Source organism: Sarcophilus harrisii, chromosome 6 (genome assembly GCF_902635505.1).
Source record: "Sarcophilus harrisii chromosome 6, mSarHar1.11, whole genome shotgun sequence".
NCBI classification, from domain to species: Eukaryota; Metazoa; Chordata; class Mammalia; order Dasyuromorphia; family Dasyuridae; genus Sarcophilus; species Sarcophilus harrisii.
The window spans coordinates 201,987,662-202,009,153 of NC_045431.1; the positions used below are offsets into that span (position 1 = coordinate 201,987,662).

At 39.3% G+C, this 21,492-nt stretch overlaps 1 protein-coding gene across 4 annotated transcripts in view; it reads left to right on the top strand.

Moving 5' to 3' along the window:
• Positions 1 to 21,492, top strand: part of ZNF143 (zinc finger protein 143) — a 39,741-nt gene that overhangs the window by 13,005 nt on the left and 5,244 nt on the right. For 3 of the 4 annotated variants that reach the window (XM_031943155.1, XM_031943156.1, XM_031943157.1), the window contains 10 exons: positions 1,384 to 1,467; positions 1,940 to 2,023; positions 5,033 to 5,229; positions 6,415 to 6,489; positions 9,168 to 9,287; positions 10,858 to 10,933; positions 11,523 to 11,648; positions 15,274 to 15,453; positions 16,977 to 17,204; positions 19,164 to 19,312. In XM_031943155.1, coding sequence (XP_031799015.1) covers positions 1,384 to 1,467; positions 1,940 to 2,023; positions 5,033 to 5,229; positions 6,415 to 6,489; positions 9,168 to 9,287; positions 10,858 to 10,933; positions 11,523 to 11,648; positions 15,274 to 15,453; positions 16,977 to 17,204; positions 19,164 to 19,312 — 1,319 coding nt within the window. The remainder of the gene's footprint in view (positions 1 to 1,383; positions 1,468 to 1,939; positions 2,024 to 5,032; positions 5,230 to 6,414; positions 6,490 to 9,167; positions 9,288 to 10,857; positions 10,934 to 11,522; positions 11,649 to 15,273; positions 15,454 to 16,976; positions 17,205 to 19,163; positions 19,313 to 21,492) is intronic. The other variant, XM_031943158.1, reaches the window with a different exon arrangement.

Consider the following 21,492-nt stretch of genomic DNA (forward strand, 5'->3'; position numbering starts at 1 on the left):
TTTTAAGAGCCCTTCCTACCCTGAAGGTCTTCTCTTAGGGTATCTCTCATAGCTCAAATTGTAGGATTTTTTTTTTTTTAATATTATCCCTAAAAATAAGATAGGCAAACGAGTATAAAAGTGTGTGCAATTATTGTTTGTGGTACTTAAAACTTAAGGCAATGTCTGTTTTGTGCTTTCTGTTTAATGAGAATACAGCTCCCTGAAAATCCTTTAGATCTAAGTGATTATTCATAAAAAGGGAAGAGTTTTCCCTCTTTTTGTAAATGAGTCAATAGAAAAGTCCCAGCTGTCCCAATAGCCCCAGCTGGGTCACAGTTAGTCCCCTGCTAGCGTAGGGTTTACTCACAAGTATAGTACTTCTCATCTCTGAAGGCCTCTTGGAGCTAAAAATTGGAGAAGGAATTAATAGAGGAAAAATTTGCATAGAATGTATCATTTTTTTTTTTTTTTTTTTGTAGCTTTTTATTTACAAGGTATATACATGGGTAATTTTTCAGCATTGACTCTTGCAAATCCTGTCCCAACGTTTCCCTTCCTTCCACCCGCCCCTTCCCCTAGATGGCAGGTAGACCAATACTTGTTAAATATGTTAAAGAATATGTTAAATACAAAATATGTGTATATATCCATACAATTATTTTGCTGCACAAGAAAAATCGGACTTAGAAATAAGGTAAAAATAACCTGAGAAAGAAATCAAAAATGCAAGCGGACAAAAACAGCAGGAGTGGAAATGCTATGTTGTGGTTCATACTCATTTCCCATAGTTCTTTTGCTGGGCTGGTTCTCCTCATTATTGAACAAATGGAACTGATTCGGTTCCTCTCATTGTTGAAGAGAGCCATGTCCATCAGAATTGATCATCATATAGTATTGTTGTTGAAGTATATAATGATCTCCTGGTCCTGCTCATTTCACTCAGCCTCATTTCATATAAGTCTCTCCAGGCCTTTCTGAAATCATCCTGCTGGTCATTTCTTACAGAACAGTAATAATCCGTAACATTCATATACCACAACTTATTCAGCCATTCTCCAACTGATGGGCATCCAGTCAGTTTTCAGGTTCTAGCCATTACAAAAAGGGCTGCCACAAACAGTTTTGCACATAGAATGTATCGTTTGTTTTTTTTTAATTTCATTTATTTCAATAAACAAAAATCCTTTTCTCCCCAAATACTCCCTCCACATAAACATCCACTGAATTTAAAAAAAAAGAAAAAGAAAACTCTTGTTAACAAATAATATAGGTTAGATCCCTTGTTCTGCATCCCCACCAAATACATTGTGGACTTCCTCAGTATTCTAGGGAGAAGAATTATGTGTGGTCATATAAATTTAGTGTGCATTTGTTTATCAGTACCTGAATCTTCTGTTTCAGATGGAAAACTTATGGATGGCCAGGTTATTCAACTTGAAGATGGTTCTGCTGCCTATGTCCAGCATTTCCCCATACCTAAGAGTAGTAAGTGTTTAAAAAACAATAACAGGGCTCTCCTGAGGATCGCTTCTCTCTCCTACGTGCATGTAGGAATCAAGGCCCCCTTGTCCTTGTTAACAAAAGGAGTGGGTGTGAGATAACATTGCATTGGGCAGCCCTGGATCGAGGTAGTGCTTCGTGGCTCTGGAGAGAAAGCGAACAGCTGGCCTGAACACGTTTTGTCCAAAATAAAGGCTGTGGGAATCGTCTCTTTTGGAGGGTTCTCATAACATCCCCTACCAGTGGGGCAGATGGCTATTTTGTACTTGCGTCATGATGCCTCTTAGTTTTAATTAATTCACCCTGACATTTACTAACATAATCTAAATGTTAAAGGACTTACAAGTAGAGTATGTTGTTTGTTCAAGTTTTTAATGCCTCCTCAGTGGTATTCTTTTCTCAAAAAAATTGTCAGAATGGGAAAATTGAGACCTAACTTTAAGTATTTCTTCTGGAGCAGGGGATAGTTTGCGTCTAGAAGATGGACAGGCAGTTCAGTTGGAAGATGGAACTACTGCTTTTATTCATCACACCTCCAAAGGTAAAATAGTTTGGGGAACATGTGGGATACAAATAAAGGAGAAGAGATTTGGGATAGACTTAATATTTGAATCAGTTATTTAAGAGCTGTCCCATGTTGAAGAAGCTGCAGAGAATGGGCCTTAGAAAGGGGCAGTTTTTTTTGTTTGTTTTTTTTTAAATAATCAGAGCCATCCAGCTTTGGAATGGACTGATGAGCTCATGATCCCTAGAAGTGGTCAAGAATGGGCTGATTGTGAAAAAAGTTTGAAAAGATAGCAACTCAAAGGAATTTGTATTTTATCTTTATAAGTAATAGGATGTGGGCATTCTCATCCCAGGCAAGAACCTGGCTCCTGCCCTCAAGAAGCTTACAAAGAGAAGAAGGGCAGTGACAAGGAGGAGGCTCAGGAATGCTTCCCACAGTTTGGGGCACCTGAGTTACTTTTTGAAGAAAGCTAAGAATTCTGAAAGGCATGGTATGGAAGAACATTTCAGGCATGGGGGCACAGCTTGCCCCAAAGTGGGCTCTTAGATAAAATGGGAGGAGACAAAATACTGAACTGAGAGAAGAGTTGATGGTCTGTGGCAGATCTGACTGTCAGAATGTAAGAAAGGTCACCCTGCACTGTGAGCTCCCCCGGAGATTGGGAAAGACTTGAAATGCCAACCTGAAGCATTTGTCCTAGAACAGGGGTCCTCAAACTAAGGCCAGGGGCCAGATGTGGCAACTGAGGACGATTATCCCTCTCACCCAGGGCTATGAAGCCTCTTTATTTAAAGGCCCACAAAACAAAGTTTTTGTTTTTACTATAGTCCAGCCCTCCAACAGTCTGAGGGACAGTGAACTGGCCCCCTATTTAAAAAGTTTGAGGACCCCTGTCCTAGAACCTTGATGGGATGGGGAAGCTTTTGAGCACAATAGAACATGGCAGGCCTGTGACTTGCCAAGGTTATTTTGGCATCAGTGTGGAGAATAGATTAAAGAAGGGAGACCAGTTGGAGGAGGCTCTTGTAATAGTGCTTGTGAGTGGGAGACAGACAGGAGAGACATTGTAGAAATCCACTCATGATCATTGACTGCAAGTGGAAATGGAGAGAGTCAATGGAGAGGAAGAGGGTAAGGTGACTGCATGGCTGTGTGGGAAGCAGAGTGAAGAAGTTCATGGAAACTGAGAAGGTTAATGAACAGTCTTTGAGGCACCATCTGGGTGGAAATTAATGCCTCTGACTATGTGTGCGGGCATTGGAGTTAAAGAGTAAGATTGAATCAGGCCAGACACTGAGCTACTTGAGAAAGGTAGAGGGATCAGCTTTATACTGCTTTTAAAGCAATTATTTGTCAGTTAAACTTAAGAAATGGTGATTACCTACATTGTGCAGGGGACATGCTTGGTACTGGCAGTACAAAAGGGAAAAGCTTTGGCCATTAAATAGATTGCAATCTGGTAACATTCTGGTTTGTATTATAATTATTTGTATTCATATGGGACTCTCCATTCGCATGTAAGCAACATACAGACACACAATGTGCTTATCATTATATATTCCAAAACACTTAAGCCAGTACTATACACATAGTAGGTGCTCAACAGAGGGATTTCAGAGTTAGAGGACCCTTAGTGACTATATAATCCTCCTCAGAACCAAAAAACAATCCCTACTACTGAAGTGCCCAGGCGAGAGAAAACACAGGGCAGCCAAGATAATGAAAATTTAAGAACGTTTATTGCTAGCTAGCAGCTAAACCCCACCAGAACAAGGGAGTCAGCGATTGAATGGTCACATATTTATAGAAAGAAGAGAGAGACATCAAAATGTTTCTTGATACATTTGTCATAATAAAAGGAATTTCTATTCTAAACAGGAGGCAAAAAGTTATCACTCTAATGGTGTCATTCCCAGACAGCAATAAACAGTATTTCTTTAAGCTTATCAGGTTGTCAAGGTCTCAGTTTTTTAGGACAGCACATCTGGTTGTTAAAAATATCATCTGCATTAGGGAGTGAAGAACTAGTAATAAACTTCTAACTACAAAGATTCAAGATTATCTTTCTCACGGTCCCTTTTGGGGTGTTTTTCCACTTCACTATAACACAGCCCATAAGGTTATCTCCCTTTTGCTTGAAGACCTTCTAAGGGGAGGAACTAGCTATCTAGTTGAGGCAGACCATTCAACTTTTGGATAGCTGTAATTGGTGGGAAATATTTTTTTTTATATCAAACTTAAATTTATCTCATCCATTCCTCATTGTGGCCTCTAGAACCAAGAAGAACAAGACTGATCAGACTTCAAATACTAGAGGACACACTATCTTGTCCCTACGTCTTCCCCAGAGCAACCATCCCCAGCTTTTTCATCCACTTCTTAGATGACATAGAGTGGAGGCCTTTCACCATTGTGGTTGCCCTAGACATTTTCCAGGTTATCAGTGTCTTTCCTAAACTGTAGCCCCCAATTCCTAATCAAAATGATATATATATATATATCTATATATATATCTATATATCTATATATATATATCCTGACTGGGGCAGAATACAGGGGTCTCTTCCTTGCTTATTGAATAAATTAATGAATGGATCAGAATTAAAGTCATCATGTGTACCTTTTTAAAGATAGAAATTGTGATTTGAGAAATAACTATTGCTTTTTCCTGTTTATCATTTTTTCCTCTATCTTTGTAACTTGCATTGTGTTCTCCTTTCATTTGAAATGAATTAAATTATAAAATGTTAATTCTGAAAGGTCACTTAGGAATCATGTAACCCAAAAGCATAGCTGAAATTATTTATGCCTATATTAGAAGAATTAAATAATATTAATGAGATTTGGTTACTCATAGGTAGAAGAAGGTCAATAGATAATGGGAAGGAGGGTGTTTACTAAGTCTTCTATGTGTTGTTATTGTGACCTGCATGTTCATATTCTGTCACTGTCCTGCCTCTCTGGGTCTCTCTAGGATGCAGTTGTTGATTGCGTGCCAGATTCTTGTCATCTTTCTCACAGTTTTTTAACCTTATATCTCAGATAGTTATGACCAGAGTGCACTGCAGGCCGTCCAGTTGGAGGATGGCACCACTGCCTACATTCACCATACTGTACAAGTTCCCCAGTCTGATACCATCTTGGCTATTCAGTCAGATGGCACCGTGGCAGGCTTGCACACAGGGGATGCCACTATTGACCCTGATACCATAAGTGCTTTGGAACAATATGCCGCAAAGGTAAGGGATTAGTTTGAAATGGGAAGGCCATCAACTTCATCATGTTAGCCCAAATTAGTACCTTTGAGTAATCCCTGCACCCTTAAAATGATATTTCTTTGAAAGAAAAATAAATAAATAAGAGCATGAAAAATAGCACAAATTTATAGCTACACTCAGGTGGCACTTCCTCTTAAGCATTTTATATATTTTAATACTTTATGATAGGTACATTTTTGTCCCATTTCTATATAGCATAAGCTTTATAAGAAAAGGGGGTATTTTATTTTTGTCTTAGAATTTAACATACCTCCCAGAATAGGGCCCCTACATGTAGGAATTTAGCAAATACTTATAATGTGAGTAGGCTGGGTCTGTATCCCAAAGAGATGAAAGAAGAGGGAAAAGGACCCACATGTACAAACATTTTTGTAGCACCTCTTTCTTTAGTGGCAAGGAATTTGAAATTGAATGGTTGCCTAAGTTGGAGAATGGCTGAGTAAGTTATGGTATATGGATGTGATGGAATATTATTGTTCTATAAGAAATAATGAGCAGGCTGATTTCAGAAAAGCCTAGAAAGATTTACATGAACTGATGATAAGTAGAATGAGCAGAACCAGAAGAACACTGTACACAGTAACAGTAAGATTGTGTGAGATTTTAACTTTGATAGACTAAGCTCTTCTCAGCAATATAGTGATCCAACATGAATCCAGTAGACTTAGGATGGGGAAAATGTTATCCACATCCAGAAAGAAAACTTTGGAGACTGTGAATCAAAGCACATATTTTTTACCTTTTTTGCTTGTTTTTTTCTTGTGGTTTTTCCATTTTGTTCTGATTTTTCTTTCATAATATGATTAATATGGAAATACATTTAAAAGAATTGTACATATATAACAAGATTTCTTGTTGTCTTGCAGAGAGGGAAAGAACTGAAGGGAGGGAGAAAAAAATTTGGAACTCAAAATCTTAGAAAAATGGATGTGGAAAAGTATCTATAGATGTAATTGGAAAAATAAAATACTATTAAAATAAAAAAGAAAGAAAGAATGTGAGGAGAACCCTGTTATGGATTATGAAGCATAACAAAGAGCATATTTGTATTTAGAGTATATTTCCAGAACTTAGAAAATGTGCATCTTAGACGTTCCATTGTTTTCTTAATTTAAAAATTAACTATTTTCTGATCTTTATTTCCAGGTGTCTATTGATGGAAGCGACACTGTAACTGGTGCTGGGATAATAGGTGAAAATGAGCAGGACAAGAAAATGCAGGTATGGAAATTTACAAAGATCTTGACTTGAGTTCATTTGACCCTTGCCAATGGGTATTCAACTGTATAAACATCATTTCTTTGTTCCTTCAGGACTCTGAGGCAAATGTCCCTAGTGAAATAGCAGAGCCTATAACTTTTGATTGTGCATTGATCATACATTTTTGGACTGTCCTAATACCTTATAGGAGCTATTCTGTGTCTGGGCCCAGGAATCTCATGAAGAAACTCTTAATTTCTTGGAACTTCCTCCAAAAGAATTGCTGTTTTTAGAATGGGTTCTCTATTCATGACTGCTGCAATTGTCCTTTTTCTTAGCACTACTTACTGGAGATACAAACTAGGAGGAATGTCACACTTAACAAATTTACACATGATCCAAAGTTGGAAAGGACAGCTAAAACATAAGACTGAATCAGGATTTTAAAACATTTAGACAGGTTCTCTAGTACACTGGGACAGATCAAATTCAGAAAAATTTAATAGATACAAATATAAAATCTTATGCTTGGATTTAAAAATATCAACTTCACAAGTACTAGATGAGGGAAGCACAGCTGGAAAGCAATTTATTCTGGGAATTTCAGTAGGCTACAGACTCTGTGATCTAAGAGCTAAGAATATTAGTGCAATCTTAGACTGCCACTAGAGAGGCTTGGGATACAGAACTATGGTAGGAGATATCTCCTCTCCCTAATCAGACCACATTTCAAACATTATTCTCAGTTCTGGATGCTACATTTTTAAAACAACATTGATGAGTCAGATATTCTCCAGAAGAAGGCAATCATTATGATGAAAGGCCTCAATGTCATGCAATATGGAGGTCAGTCAAAGGAGCTGGGAATATCATTTATTCAGAAAAGAAAAGAATACAGGCCCATGTAATGAATTACCTGTCTTCTGGTAATTCAAGGGCCCTCTAAGGCAGGGGTCCTCAAACTTTTTAAATAGGGGGCCAGTTCACTGTCCCTCAGACTGTTGGAGGGCCGGACTATAGTAAAAACAAAAACTTTGTTTTGTGGGCCTTTAACTAAAGAAACTTCATAGCCCTTGGTGAGGGGGATAAATGTCCTCAGCTGCTGCATCTGGCCTACGGGCTGTAGTTTGAGGACCCCTGCTCTAAGGTAAAAGAGTTGTTCAGATTTGTTCTCCTTTGACCCAAAGAGGAGAATCAGGAATAACCAATAGCAGCTGCAGAGAAGCAAATTTGTGTTTCACTGAAGGCAAAAAGCTGACTAGCTGTTAGAACTGTTAAAAATGAATTGGGCTTCCTCAAGAGGCAGCCAGTACTTCTCCCTGGGGGGCTTCTAGCGAAGGCCATTTGATGTCTGCTGCAGCAAGTGATGGACAGGAAATGGTTGTCCAGAGATGGGCTGGAGTAAATGGATTGGCTTTGGGAATACGGCTCTTCCAACTAAGATGTTGCAGATATGCTGTATTACCCTGGAATCTTTGGTTTCAAGGCCTGGAATTTTTTTCATTCTTCTGACATGTGCAGAATATACAACTGTTTGTGTTTTTAGACTTGGTAAGAGAGAACTGGTATTACAAAACTCTGTTTATCTCAACCCCTTGAGATGTAGCCATCCTAAAGTCATCCACTTAAATATATCCATATGCACAAAGAGTTGGTTATAGGTCTCAGGGGAGAAATCTCTAAAATTATTTTTTCATTTAAAATTTCTCTTAAAGTGGGGAGTCCATAATATAGTAAAATGTAACTGAAATCTGTGACATCAGCATCTTGGGAGCATAGGAGGAGTTTGCCACAGGAATTTTCCTTAATGAGATTGGCTCTTTTTGTTCATGTTTATCTGAAAGTTGGGTTTGCCTAATTTGATTCATCAACCTTGGAATAGGGATATGGTTCTGTGAATGAGGACCTTGACTTTCTTCAATAAAGGAGAAGTCAGTATTTAGGATTGGAATTGGAGTACATAGCCTCTAAGTCTTCTTCCAGCTTTATATTTAGAAAAGGAAGAAAGAAGACAGGAAGGAAAGAGACAAAAGAAAAGAAAGAATAAAAGGAGAAGATAACATTTGTTAGATACTTACTGCTACCAGGTACCATGATAAGTTCTACCTGATACAAAAATTTATAAAGAACTGGTCTCAGTCCTCAAGTTGCTTATTATTTTTTAATAGAGAAAGACAGTACACATAAGGCAGGTGTGACTAAGGAAAGGAGTTTTATTCTGGGAGAGAATGAGAAGGGAAAGGAAGGGAATCTCACCAGCCACTTATCTGACCACACTTTGCCCATTACCCCCGGGACCTTGTGGAATCATTGGCCTGAACACCATCCCAATCTCAGGCAGTAGGGGGAGCAAATCCGTTGCCTTCTTCATGTGGTGTTTTATCCAGCTGAGCTGGAGGGTGAAGACCTGGCTTGGAAGACCTGGCTTGGAAGACCTGGGTTCAGCTTCTGTCTCTGATATATATATTAGCTGCTGATCCAAGTAAAATGCTCACTCTCTCAGGGTGCAGGCAGCTTGAAGAGCATCAGTCAAAGGCCCCCCTCTGGATGTGGGGGAGACATGCCCTAAACTGAGGAAATCCTATGTTCAGACTCCCCCAATATTGGCACTAACCTCCTTTCTCATGAGATTGGGACGGAATCTGAGGTCGTTTTTAATTTTTTTACTTTGAAAATTGTCACTTCAATCATTTTTTCAGATTGTGTTACATGGACATGGGACGAGAGTCACTGCAAAATCACAGCAAAGCGGAGAAAAGACCTTTCGGTGCGACTACGATGGGTGTGGAAAACTCTACACAACAGCTCACCATCTCAAGGTGACCTTGCCCTGGGCTCTCGAAGTCTTGCTCTGAAACCCTTAGCATTAGTGAGTGTCACCTCCCAGGCCACCCCCTAGTAACGATGAGCAGCCAGGCTCCGAGCCCCCTGGTCCTGGGGCGGCTCCCGGCTCGCAGACATTCCCCTCCCGGTGGTCTGGGACCAGCTGCCCTGGATCCTCCCTATTTGTGGTTAAAGGCAGGCCCTCCCTCCTTGGCAGGTTCCCCAGTCTTGTCTCTCACAGAAGTGCTGCCGCTCTGCCTGTTTTCTGCATAGCCAGTGCCCACAGTAAGGCACAGACGGGCATTGGTGCCATGCAGATGCTCCTGCGGACAGGTGGTCACTTCTGCTGTGGGAGGCTTGGGCCTCCTATGGAGCGGACATGAGTGGGCCCCCCACGGCGGAGTCTGTCCACCTCAGTGACCTGCAGAGGGGGAGTGGGCTTGCTGGGGATCCGTGAAGAGAAGCAGAGCTAGCTTGGTGGCAGAGGAGGTAGAGGGCCCTGACCTGGAGGCAGGATCCCCGCCCCAGACACTAGCTGTGGGACTCTGGCCAGGTCATTTAATCTCAGTTCACCTCAGCCTCCTCATTGCTAAAATGGGGACGATAATAACACCTCCCTCTTGGGGTTGTTGTGAGGATCAAATGAGATGGTGATTATAGAACATTTAGCACAGGGCTGGGCACATAGTAGGCACTAGGTAAAAGCTAGTTATTGTGATTATAATTTGACTATTTAAGCTATGTTCTTACTCAGAAACCTTCATTTGCACCCTGTCACCCAGCCAGGAAAGACCAAACCCAATGTGGTGCCTGTGTCGCCCCAATCCTTGAATGCTCCAGCCAAACCAGACCCTTTCCCAGCTCCTAGACTTGATGCTGTTCTCTGTATCTAGCACGCCCTAGGCCCTTCCTTCTTCTCCCCAGGTTTTCCACCTGTAGAAACATCACCTGTCCTTGAAGGCCCAAGGTGGGCGGCTTTGAGATTCCACAGGCAGCAGTGATCTCTGCCTCCACTGTTCACCACAGTTGCTCCTATTGTGCATCTGCCACATTCTACCTTGTATTATTTGTCTGTGAGCTCCACGACTGCATCTTATCTGTATTTGCCCTTCCCCCAGGGTTCCTGAGAGGCCCTGCAGGGCTTAAATGAAAGAACCCATCTCTTCCCTCCAGGCTTGGTTCCATGTCTTTTTCATTGTTCTTTCACATTCGGTCATCCTTGTGTTTTATCTCCACTAGTTTTTAAGGGCAGGGACTGAACCTGAAGGCAAACTATATCCCCACCCCCCATAGTACTTTGAGCCTCAGTACACACAGTCAGTATTGATTTGCACAAATGACAAACACAGGTGAAAACTCATGCTGGGAATCTTAAGAGGGGCTTTATTTTTCACTAGATGAACTATGAAGGGTATGTTGAGCTGTTTAGGGGAAGGGGTTGAATATGGTTTCTGATTTTAGAAAACCCCAGATCTGAAGTGAGGGGAAGTGGGCCAGTTGTGAATGCTACTGTTTTCATGGTGGGAATATCCAAAGGGAGACAGACTGACAGCCCTATTTTAACAGGTCCATGAAAGGTCACACACAGGGGACCGGCCGTACCAGTGTGAGCATCTTGGCTGTGGGAAGGCCTTTGCCACAGGTGAAAACACAATATTCTCTGTCCTTCACCCACTTGTGTTGGCAGAGGCAGGCCGTGGGGCAGCAAGCTGTGGTGCTTTTGATTTCTCATACATTAATGAGGGGTGAAGATCCTCCTCCTAAGTGGCTTGTTGACCCCTCTGCCCTGTCCCCTTTCTCTGTCCCCTGTTCTCTTTAGCCCCTTCCCTTGGTTCCATTTTCTGCTCTCCTTTGTTCCCCCAGGAATGAGGCTTTCCTTGCCTCCTTTTAGACAAGAAGAGAAAATGAAAAATTGGAAAAAAATTTTTTTACCCAAATCCTCTTCCTGTATGCATGCATTAACGTCTCTTTTTTCTCTCTGATGTAAGCTCTTTGAATGAGAAAGGTCACCTTATACTGTCACAAGTAGAATCTAACCCATTAGGAATGCTACTTTAAAAATTTTACAGTTTTCTATGAGAAGGTTATCCCTGTGACCCTGTCCCATTCCAATATGCATTTCAGTTGTCTACTGTGCTATTCTCATTCTAATAAGAATTAAATGGCTTTCATCTGTTTGATTCAATGATTGAATGCTGAGGGTTTGTGTTTAAATTTTCTTTTCTTTTAAGGTTACGGATTGAAAAGTCATTTTAGAACCCACACAGGAGAAAAGCCATATCGGTGTTCAGAAGATAATTGTACGAAGTCTTTTAAAACATCGGGTGACCTTCAGAAACACATTCGCACTCACACAGGTACTGGCGTTGTGGATAAGCTCATGAGACATTAGCTCTCAGGGATGCTAGCATCCAGGCCCTTGATCTTATGCATGGGCACACAGACTCAGGTCAGACAGCTCGATATATGCCAGGGCCAGAATGACAGCCCAAACCCCCTCAGATCTCAAGCCTGGCACTCTTTGATCTGTACCCTGCTGCAAGGCACAGATGGCACTGAACTGGCACAGTTCCCTTGGGTTATCTCTGCTTTGCCTTCCTTTCCCTCTCCCATAGGGGCCTGGACTCTCCCCCTTCTTATTCTCTTTGCTCTTGGTTTATCCTCTATCAACTTTGTGGAGCTAGAAGTCAGATCGGGCAGTCACTCAGCACAAGCCATGATTTCATTTGTACTGAGCATGTAAGCGAGGGTATTTTAAACACCACGGGACATTTCTAACCACAGGTAGTGAGATTTTTGTTGCACCTAAAGAATTTTCTAAAATAACCCAATAGAGAACTCACTGGCCATTTTCCCCCCTGGCTATTAAAAATAGAATATTTATCCTCAACATAATCCAGGCTCTTCAGAGAGAACATGTGAACCATGCTAACACCTAGTATAATTTGCTTTTATCTTCTGGTTTCATTTAGTACTGGTTCTTAACCTTTTTTGGGGTCATAGATCCTATTGGCAATCTGGGGAAATCTGTTTCTTCCCAGAGTAATATTTTTAAATGCATAAAACAAAATACATAATATTACCAAGTAAACAAATTATATTGAAATAAAATTATCAGAATATTTTTCTAAAAACCAGGTTCTCTAGCTAGCCCCTTGATTTAAAATAAGAACTCTTAAATATTTCATAACCACCTGGACCACACTCAGTCTTTCCATCTTGATAGACTCCATTAGAATTTGTGCTCCACTGGTGAGACTTTCAACAACCCAATATCACCTCCACACCCAGGGAAAGGTCAGAAAATGGCATTTGTAGTCTTGACTTGCAGTGTTCGTAATGAACTCAGGCAAAATGACCACCATGGCTATAGAGTATGCACCCATTTCTGTTGTACAAGAGGAAAGAAAAAAAATTAAATGAAGAGCTTGATAAGATCTGTATCTGTGCATATTTGTATATATGTTATATGGCAACTTGGTTTCTTCAATGCAAGAATGAACACCAGGGAGAACAGGGAGAAATCTCTTGGAAAAATAATTCAAAATTTTAAAATGAAAAAGGAAAAGGTGTGTAGATTGCTGAGAAGCCCGAGGACAGAGATGGAGTAGATACAGAGATCTGCAAAAAAGAATGGATTGTGCCTTAATAAACAGGAAATGATTAGTTGATTGGGGAGTAATTTCTAAATCAATTGTCTATATATAATTAGACCACTGAGTAGTTCAAACAAAAATCAAAATCAATACAAATTGTAAGAAAAGAGAAAGATGAGAAGCTATGGTGTGTATTACATTGACTTCAACTTAACCTTTTCAAAAAAGCTGTTGAAACTATTAAAAAGATAAAGAAAAATATATTGATTATTATCACCATTTCTTAAAGAAGCTTAAGTGATATAAAACAGTCTTCACAATAAGGAGCACCCCAAAAGAACCCAGAAACCTCATTAGCCAACAACACTGATACTGATTTAGAATATAAATTCGTTTACAATATACCATGGAAGAGAATGGTAGAAAATTATGAATGACATTCCTTCATATAACAATTGTTGGAATCTTTACTAAAGTGTTAAGACATTTCTTTACAAAGTGTGAAGACATTGGAGTTGATTTGATTGATTTTGGGCCAGAACTTGAAACAAGATACTAAGTGGAACTGATTGAACAATGCTTGTGTTCACATCTTTAGAGAGCTCAAGTATCTAAGTACTCAATGGAGTTCACATGAGAGTTCAGGGCTAGTATGAAAGCTGAATTCACACCTCCCTTAGGACCAGAGAGCACTCTGGGAGATAACTTATAATCCCTGCCTTGAGAAGGTGGAGTTAACCTTTGGGAGATCATATAAATGAAGGAAGCTCTTGGACCGGAGGGGAATTTCTCCAGAACATCAACAGGGCTCTGAGAAAGAACACTCTGGAAGAAAAGACTACTCGCCACAGACTGGAGATTGAGAAGCCATGAGACGGAGTTGAGCTGGAGGCTGAAGAAAGCAGAGGCAGGAGCCAAGGACAAAGCTGCAAGATCTCTTGGAACCAGGAAAAACACCAACAAACAATGAATATGAATAGTGTTGTAGACAGGGAATGAGTCTGCAAAATCCTTGCTGAGAGACGTTATTAAGCTGGATCATCCCAAGAGCATCTATCCTCTAGTTGAAATAGGAAAAAAATGGAACAGATTTCCCAGTCTACCTGGGATCTCTTTTCGTCACTGATATAAATAAAACCACCACATTTTTAGACTTAACAATTTTAGTTTCCAGATGAAGACTTGAGTCAGGAAGAATATTTGAACCAGATTGAGTTCAAAGAAAAGATTTCTGTTTAATCTGGTGACATTTTCCTAATTTTGAAAATCAGAGCTTAAGATACTTGAAAAGAGGGGAAGATATTAAACTTGAGCTTTGAAAAATTTTCAAATACTATTCCACCAAAATAAAAAGCATGAGGGAGAAGTTATATATGCAGGACTTGTGGGAACATGGAGCAATAGTTGCAAATTTCTACTTCATGTGTTCTTTATTTTGATAGAATAGTGTGTGAATTTTCTATAATTTCTTGTGATGTTTAAAATGACATCTTTTCTGGAACTGCATCTGCATTTATTGGAAAATTAAAAGGGAAGTCTAGTTTCCTTTTCATTTTTGGAAGACAATTGATATATTCCTTTTGCCTATGCCTGGTACTGGGGAATACTTAGAGGCCTGCAGACTGAGCAGTTTTTACTGTAGTTAATGTCAAGCTGATGAAGAAAGGATCATTTCCTTTTCTATATGATATTACCACATCCAAGGCAATGCCAATAGACTTTAGATAGAAAATGCCATCTGTATCCAGAAAAAGAACTATGGAGATTGAATGTAAACTACATGTGCTATATTCACTTCTCTTTTTTCTGTTGTTTTTTCTCTCTCGTAGTTTTTCCCTTTTCTTCTGATTTTTCTCTCCCAACAGGATTCATAAAGCAATGTAGATTAAAAATAATTTTTTTAAAGCAAAAAAAAAAAAAATTACCACAAAAGGGAAAGACTCATTTTCCTAATCGGCCAAATTTTACACAATTATTCCTCCATAATTTTCAGTCTTAGTAAAATGCACAGATTTGATAATTCCTCCTGAGACTTTCATGTGATTAGTGACATGAGTTCTTATTTCCATTCAGAAAGTTTCCTATATCCCTTTAAACTTGGGAGAGGAAAATAAACTTTACATAGAAAGTTTTGCTCAAGAGAAATCCAAGTAGCAAAGCTGCAAATCATGAATTTTGATTGTGCTTTTTATTTATTAAAAAGATCTTATTGATGCCTTTTCTATCAGTCATTTTCAGTTTTATGTCTTCCCTCCCACCCAGTGAACTTTCCCTTGGAGAAAAGAAAAAAGTAGTTTGAGCAAAACCTACAGATGCAGTTGTACATCTGACAGCACCTTATCAATGGCATTTCCTAACTGTTTGATTTACCCTTCTCTGTTTCCAGGTGAACGCCCCTTTAAGTGTCCCCACGAAGGATGCGGCAGGTCTTTTACTACATCAAACATCAGAAAAGTTCACATTAGGACACACACAGGAGAAAGACCCTATTACTGTACAGAGCCAGGATGTGGGAGAGCATTCGCCAGTGCAACGAATTATAAGAATCACGTGAGGATACACACAGGTAATCAGTCTTTGTGGTTGGGATCTTCATGGCTTCTCCTGCTCCGTTTATCAGCTTTTGTCTCCCAGGAAGCCACCTTGCCTACTCCATCCCATCCCACAGTGCCCCTGGCTTTGTGTGTATGAGTCTTAGCCCCCAGCCAGAGGGCACAGGCGATGTATTAGGCTTCTTTTGTACCTGCCCCTTACAGGTCTGGGTACACAGTGTATGAGTGGTCGGTTTTATGTTGGTCACAGAAGATCAGGTGAAGTCACTAAAAGACTTCTATGGTTCCTTTCCCTGATGTAGTCAACTCTGTTAAAATATATTTGATTTTCCTTTCCTACATTTCAGTTAACTTATTTTTTTTTTGGGGGGGGGGGAGGGTGGTCCAAATCTGTGATAGATATGCACAGGGCAGCAGTGTCAAACTCGGGTAGAAATGGGGGACTCTAAACCATGCATAAGAATCTCTGCAGGCTGTTTATTGACCTAGAAAACTACAAATTTGCACATGTATGATCTATAATCAAATTGCTTTCCTTTTCAAAGAAAGTGGGAGTGAATATGGAACTTTAAAAAAAGTTGAAAATTTCCATTTACATGTAAATGAAAAAAATTTTTGAAAAAATTTTAGAAGAAAACTTCAAATAAACATCATGTTTACTGAACTTCGAGATTCATACACATATTTTGTATACATATATAATATATACATACACATATCACACACATATGTTATATGCATTATAATATATGCACACAGAATGTATATTATTTCTTTTGTTAAATATTTCCAGATTGCATTTTAATCTAGTTCAGGTTTAAGTTTTCCCAGGGCCCTGAGAAGACCCAATGACTTGGCCAGTGTCACATAACCAGTATGTGTTAGGTGTGGAATTTGAACCCAGACTGTTTTAGACTCTTAAGACCAACTTCTTAACCACTAAGCGGCTCTGCCTGCCAGGGTACAGTATTAACAATAATGGTGGCTATTTTTTTTTATGACAGTAGATACTGTTCAGTATATATTTTAATATGTATGACATATTGGATTACTTGCCATCTAGGGGAGGAGGTGGAGAGAAAGGAAAATTTGGAACACAAGTCTATGCAAGGATTAATGTTGAAAAATTATCTGGCATATGTTTTGAAAATAAAAAGCTATAATAAAAAAATTTTTAAATATATATCATTCAGGTGTGAATAGATTGTCTAGTTGCAGAAAACAGAATTAGGATTTCAGAAAGCTGAGACTGAAATGTTTTGCTGGGATTTTTTTTTTTTTAATTTAAAAAAAAAAGGTTAAATATTTATTTTTGGAGCTATGGGCAAGGTGCCAAGGGAGGTAGAATCCTAGGAATCCTCGCTGGAAAGCCAGGGTCCTCGGCTGGAACCATCTGGAATAGGAGTGTTGTCTCTGGTGGGAAAGTTATTGCTGTCCTTACCCATCCTTTCCTGGGAAAACTGTTGTAGAGCTTTTAGCTTTTGCAGCTAATGTGTGACGTGTTGGCTTTGTGTTTGTGTGGCTGTTTTTTCCATAGGTGAGAAGCCATATGTTTGTACAGTCCCTGGGTGTGATAAACGATTCACAGAATATTCCAGTTTGTACAAACACCATGTGGTTCACACTCACTCCAAACCATACAATTGCAATCACTGTGGGAAAACGTATAAGCAGATCTCCACCCTCGCGATGCACAAGCGAACAGCTCACAACGACACAGAGCCCATCGAGGAGGAGCAAGAAGCCTTTTTTGAGCCCCCACCGGGTGAGTGACTGTACCCCTGAGGGGCAGGAGGGGCTTGTTTGGAGCCGTCTTGGAAGTCTTTCCCACAGTCTGGTTTGGGGCTAATTCGCCGGGACCAGCTGGAGAAGGCTGTGGTTCTCTGGGAGCTCTGGGGGATGAGCGCTCTCTTGGGAATGAGTTTCCTTTCTGACTGTACCTGGGACTAGCTGCACAGGTCTGCCGCTTGGAGACTCAGAGATGGTACCTTCCGTGGGAATAAACTGTTGGGATAGAAACACAAGAAGGGGCAGCTAGGTGGTGCAGGGGATTGAGCATAGGCCCTGAGGTCAGGAGGACCCGAGTTCAAATCTGGTCTCAGACATATATGTGATACTTCCTAGCTGTGTAACCTTGGGCAAGTCACTTAACTCCAGTTGCCTGGGGGTGGGGGAGAGAAATACAAGGAAACTCTTGACTAATAACACACATTTATAATGTTTAAAGCTTACAAAGCACTGTCTTCATATAGAAACCTGTATTGTTAGCCCCATTGTACAGATGAGAAAACTGAAATTCACAGAGCTCCAACTTCCCAGAGGGCCCAAGAGTCAGAGCCAGACCAGGACTCATGGAGGTCTCCTTTATCTTGAGTAGAGTGTTCTTGCCAGTGAGCAAAGCACTGCCTTGGTTAACCTTCTGAAAAGGATATTCCCTGGTCCTCTGTAGTGGGGAATCAGCATGGATGGCACCGAGGTTTAAGGGAGAGCTTGACTTTGGGGAAGGGGCAGGGCAGCATTGTAGAGCGGAGGGGGCGCTCAGCAGACCTGGCCTAGCAGCTTGCCTGCCTCACTGCCTCCTTCTGTCACCTTGGGCACTCTGAGGGTCAGAATCCTCATTTATAAATGGGAGAAGAACACTTGCATTACGTACTTCACAGGATTGTTAAAAGTACCTGGTGACCTATGAGAGTTGTGCAAGTGGCAGCTGTGACTAGCGAAGTTTACAAAACGCCTCTGGGTCAAGATGAGAAGAGATGGAATTGGGGAGATGAGAGAAGCGGTGGATTAGTGGGATAACAACTACTCAGACTTTGCATTTTTGAACACAGTGGGAAAATGTGGGAATCCTTATACAACTTCCCTCTCCCCCTCCAATTTCACACCATATTTCTCAGTGATTTCCAGATTCTACCAGATGGTAGACTTAAATTTTTTTTAACCTTTTAAAAAGAAGGAAATGAATAGAAAGATGTATTTATCTTAATTATTGATGGAAGATGAAGTAAGCACAGACTTCAGGCAACAGCTTATAACATTGTAGTTTACCTTCAATTTCCTTTTTAAATTGAAATAAAGATCTGCATCTCATGAGAGATAGAGAATGGAGAACAGAATAGACAGAAGGATCTGATATGATTGCTAGGTTTGGCTCCTACTGATTGGTATAACTATAGCAGGGACACTGGAGTGCCCTATAGTTATTTAAGAAAAGAACTTCTTTGGCTTATGAAATGATTAACTTGAACTCAGATAGTATATCTTTACACAATGGTGGGTGGGTGTCCTTTCCTGAGAGCCAGAGGTCACCTGTGTTAATGAATACTTATTAGTACCACTTTATTGTATTTACCAACCATTTAGATTTTCTGGTAAGTATTGTAACACAATGAATCGTTATCTCTGGGCATTATTTTTTTTTCACTCTTCTAAACCAGTAGACTAAGTAATATGAGTATATAACTAAACTCATATTTACTTTTGGTTATTTTTGGAAGCTTTATTTACATATGTCTTCTTCACCTCCCCCAAAACACACACTCTTTAACAAAGAGGAGAAAACAGACCAAAGAATCTGGAATAACTTGTTGGATTTGATGATGTTAAATTTAGGGAAGAGGAGGAGATTATAAAGAATCACTCTTTATGGTTAGTAATTTCATAACACTAAGATCTTTGCCTTTTTTCCCTTTGATTTTAATTTGTATGTATTTTTCTTTAACAGGTCAAGGCGAGGATGTGCTCAAAGGTCCTCAGATAACATATGTTACTGGTGTAGAAGGGGAAGATGTTGTATCTGCACAAGTAGCTACAGTAACTCAGAGTGGATTGAGCCAGCAAGTAACACTCATATCCCAGGATGGAACCCAACATGTAAGTATTCACCATAGAAAAGTCAGCTAAAAATCCTGGAGCATGTTCTATCTGAGAATGCTGGGAGATGAAGCTAGATTTGCAGATCTGGGTCAGATCCCTGATTATCAGGCTAAGGAAATTTGAAATTTATCCCATGAACAGTAGGGAAACTTAACATTTTTGAACTGTTGAGTGACAAGATTAAAACAGAGTTTTGGAAACGTTAATATGGAAATGATCTACAAAGTAGAGAGACTTTTGGCAAACAGTACAAGTAGAGAATAATCAGGAGCTGAGATGGTGTAATGGAATAGGGAGGAGAAACAAAGGGAGAGGTACCACAAACTACAAAGGGCTAACAGCACTAAGCTACAGAGAAGTTGGAGAACAGGTTATGGAAAGAAGGAGAAGTTAAAGATGGTTCTAAGATTCTGAGTCCTGTGCAGGTGTACTTTTAGTTACATGCCTCTGAAGTTGATCATAAAGCAGGTTCTTTATATTATCAACATAATATATATTATATAATTTATATATTAATACCATTAGACATTAACCCCAAACATTTAACGTTTATAAATATTTACAGTTACTTAAAGAAAGAATAAAAGTGTGTTACAACTTCTCTAAAATGAATATAAATATATTTTAGTGATACAAATAGTACTTAAAAGTATAATACAGAATATAAATAGTAATAATAATAGTTCGCATTTATTTAGCATTTTATGGTCTGCAAGTGCTTTACATAGGTTATCTCATCTGATCCTCTCAAGGAGTATGAGACAGGATCATACAGCATGTCATTGTCTGTGACCAGAGTTGAACTCATATTCCTGACTCCAGATTCAGTGCTCTGTCCATTATTCTACCTATCTGCGAAAGCATTAACGAACCGTAGTATCATGTAATTGATATAAAGCTAGTCTTCTCATTACATTAAATAAACAATAATTGTGTTTGCTTTCTTAAAATTTAAAATGAATTTTAAAAAATGATTATTTGAATGACCCAAGTCTGTTTCAAAAAGCTATCCTTAGAAGTTTGAACTGATGCTTCCCCTCCTCCCTCCCATCTCAATAAATTCATCATAACCAGAAAAATTTAGAATCATCCCAGGGATACTAGAGTTCTGGTTTAAGTAGTAAATGCTCAATAATTGTTATTACTAATAATGCTGGTATTTGTCCTACTAAGAAACTTTTTTTTTTTTTTTAAGAAAGAGCTTATCCACAATTTATCCTCATTGTTCTTTATTACTCCCTCATTTTATTCAGAGCTACAAATGTATCAAATATCTGACCCAATCAGGAATACCAGGAAATAATAAAAGTTGTTATATCATTCTCTGTATTTCATTATCCCAGCTGATTTTAATAGTATAATTCTCTTAAGTTGTAGACCCAGCCAAAAGTTTGGACAATTGATCCTGTAAACTGTACAAAAGATGTACTCAGACACCTAAATACAAAAGCTTTGCTCCTTTTACTTCAAATTGCTCTCTCTACCCTTTCCTCCAGATTTAAGCTGAGTATGATAACTTTTTAGCACTCCACAAATACCTCTTTCCATGGAGAAAACTCATCTCCTGAGACAATACCCAGAAGTGCATTTAGAACAGAGAGCTCTCTCACATGAGAATTAACATTTTTATCCAAACCCCTTACATTTGGCTTGAAAAGCACCCAAAGCAGATTTCATAATAGGACTCGCAACAAATTGCTGAAGCCAATTTGATCATGTGTACATTATAACCTGAAAGGTATGATTGAAGACTATACCTCTAGGCCCAGAGATTTCCATGGAAATAAAAGGAAAAATCAGAGAAAGGGGCTCACCCTTGTATTTTCTGCTTATACTGGACTAATACTGCTTTTCTTCCAAGTCTGATTCAATTTCTATGTCCTCCAGGAAACCTCTGAATATCTAGATTTCCTTCTCCAAAGCACCTATATCTTCTATAATCAATATACTCTTTCAGAGTGGAACATAATATTAGCATATATTCATAGCACTCCTGTTTTTGTATTACTGCTGTACCTTTGTTTATATATTTTTATGCCATATTAAACTATAAAAATTATATTATAAATATCTATTAATAGCTTATATATTTAAGCTTATGTTTACTCATAAAGACTTAATGATCTGTTTTATATCTTTGTCTGATCAAAAGAGTGGTAGGAAGGTGCCTATAGGAA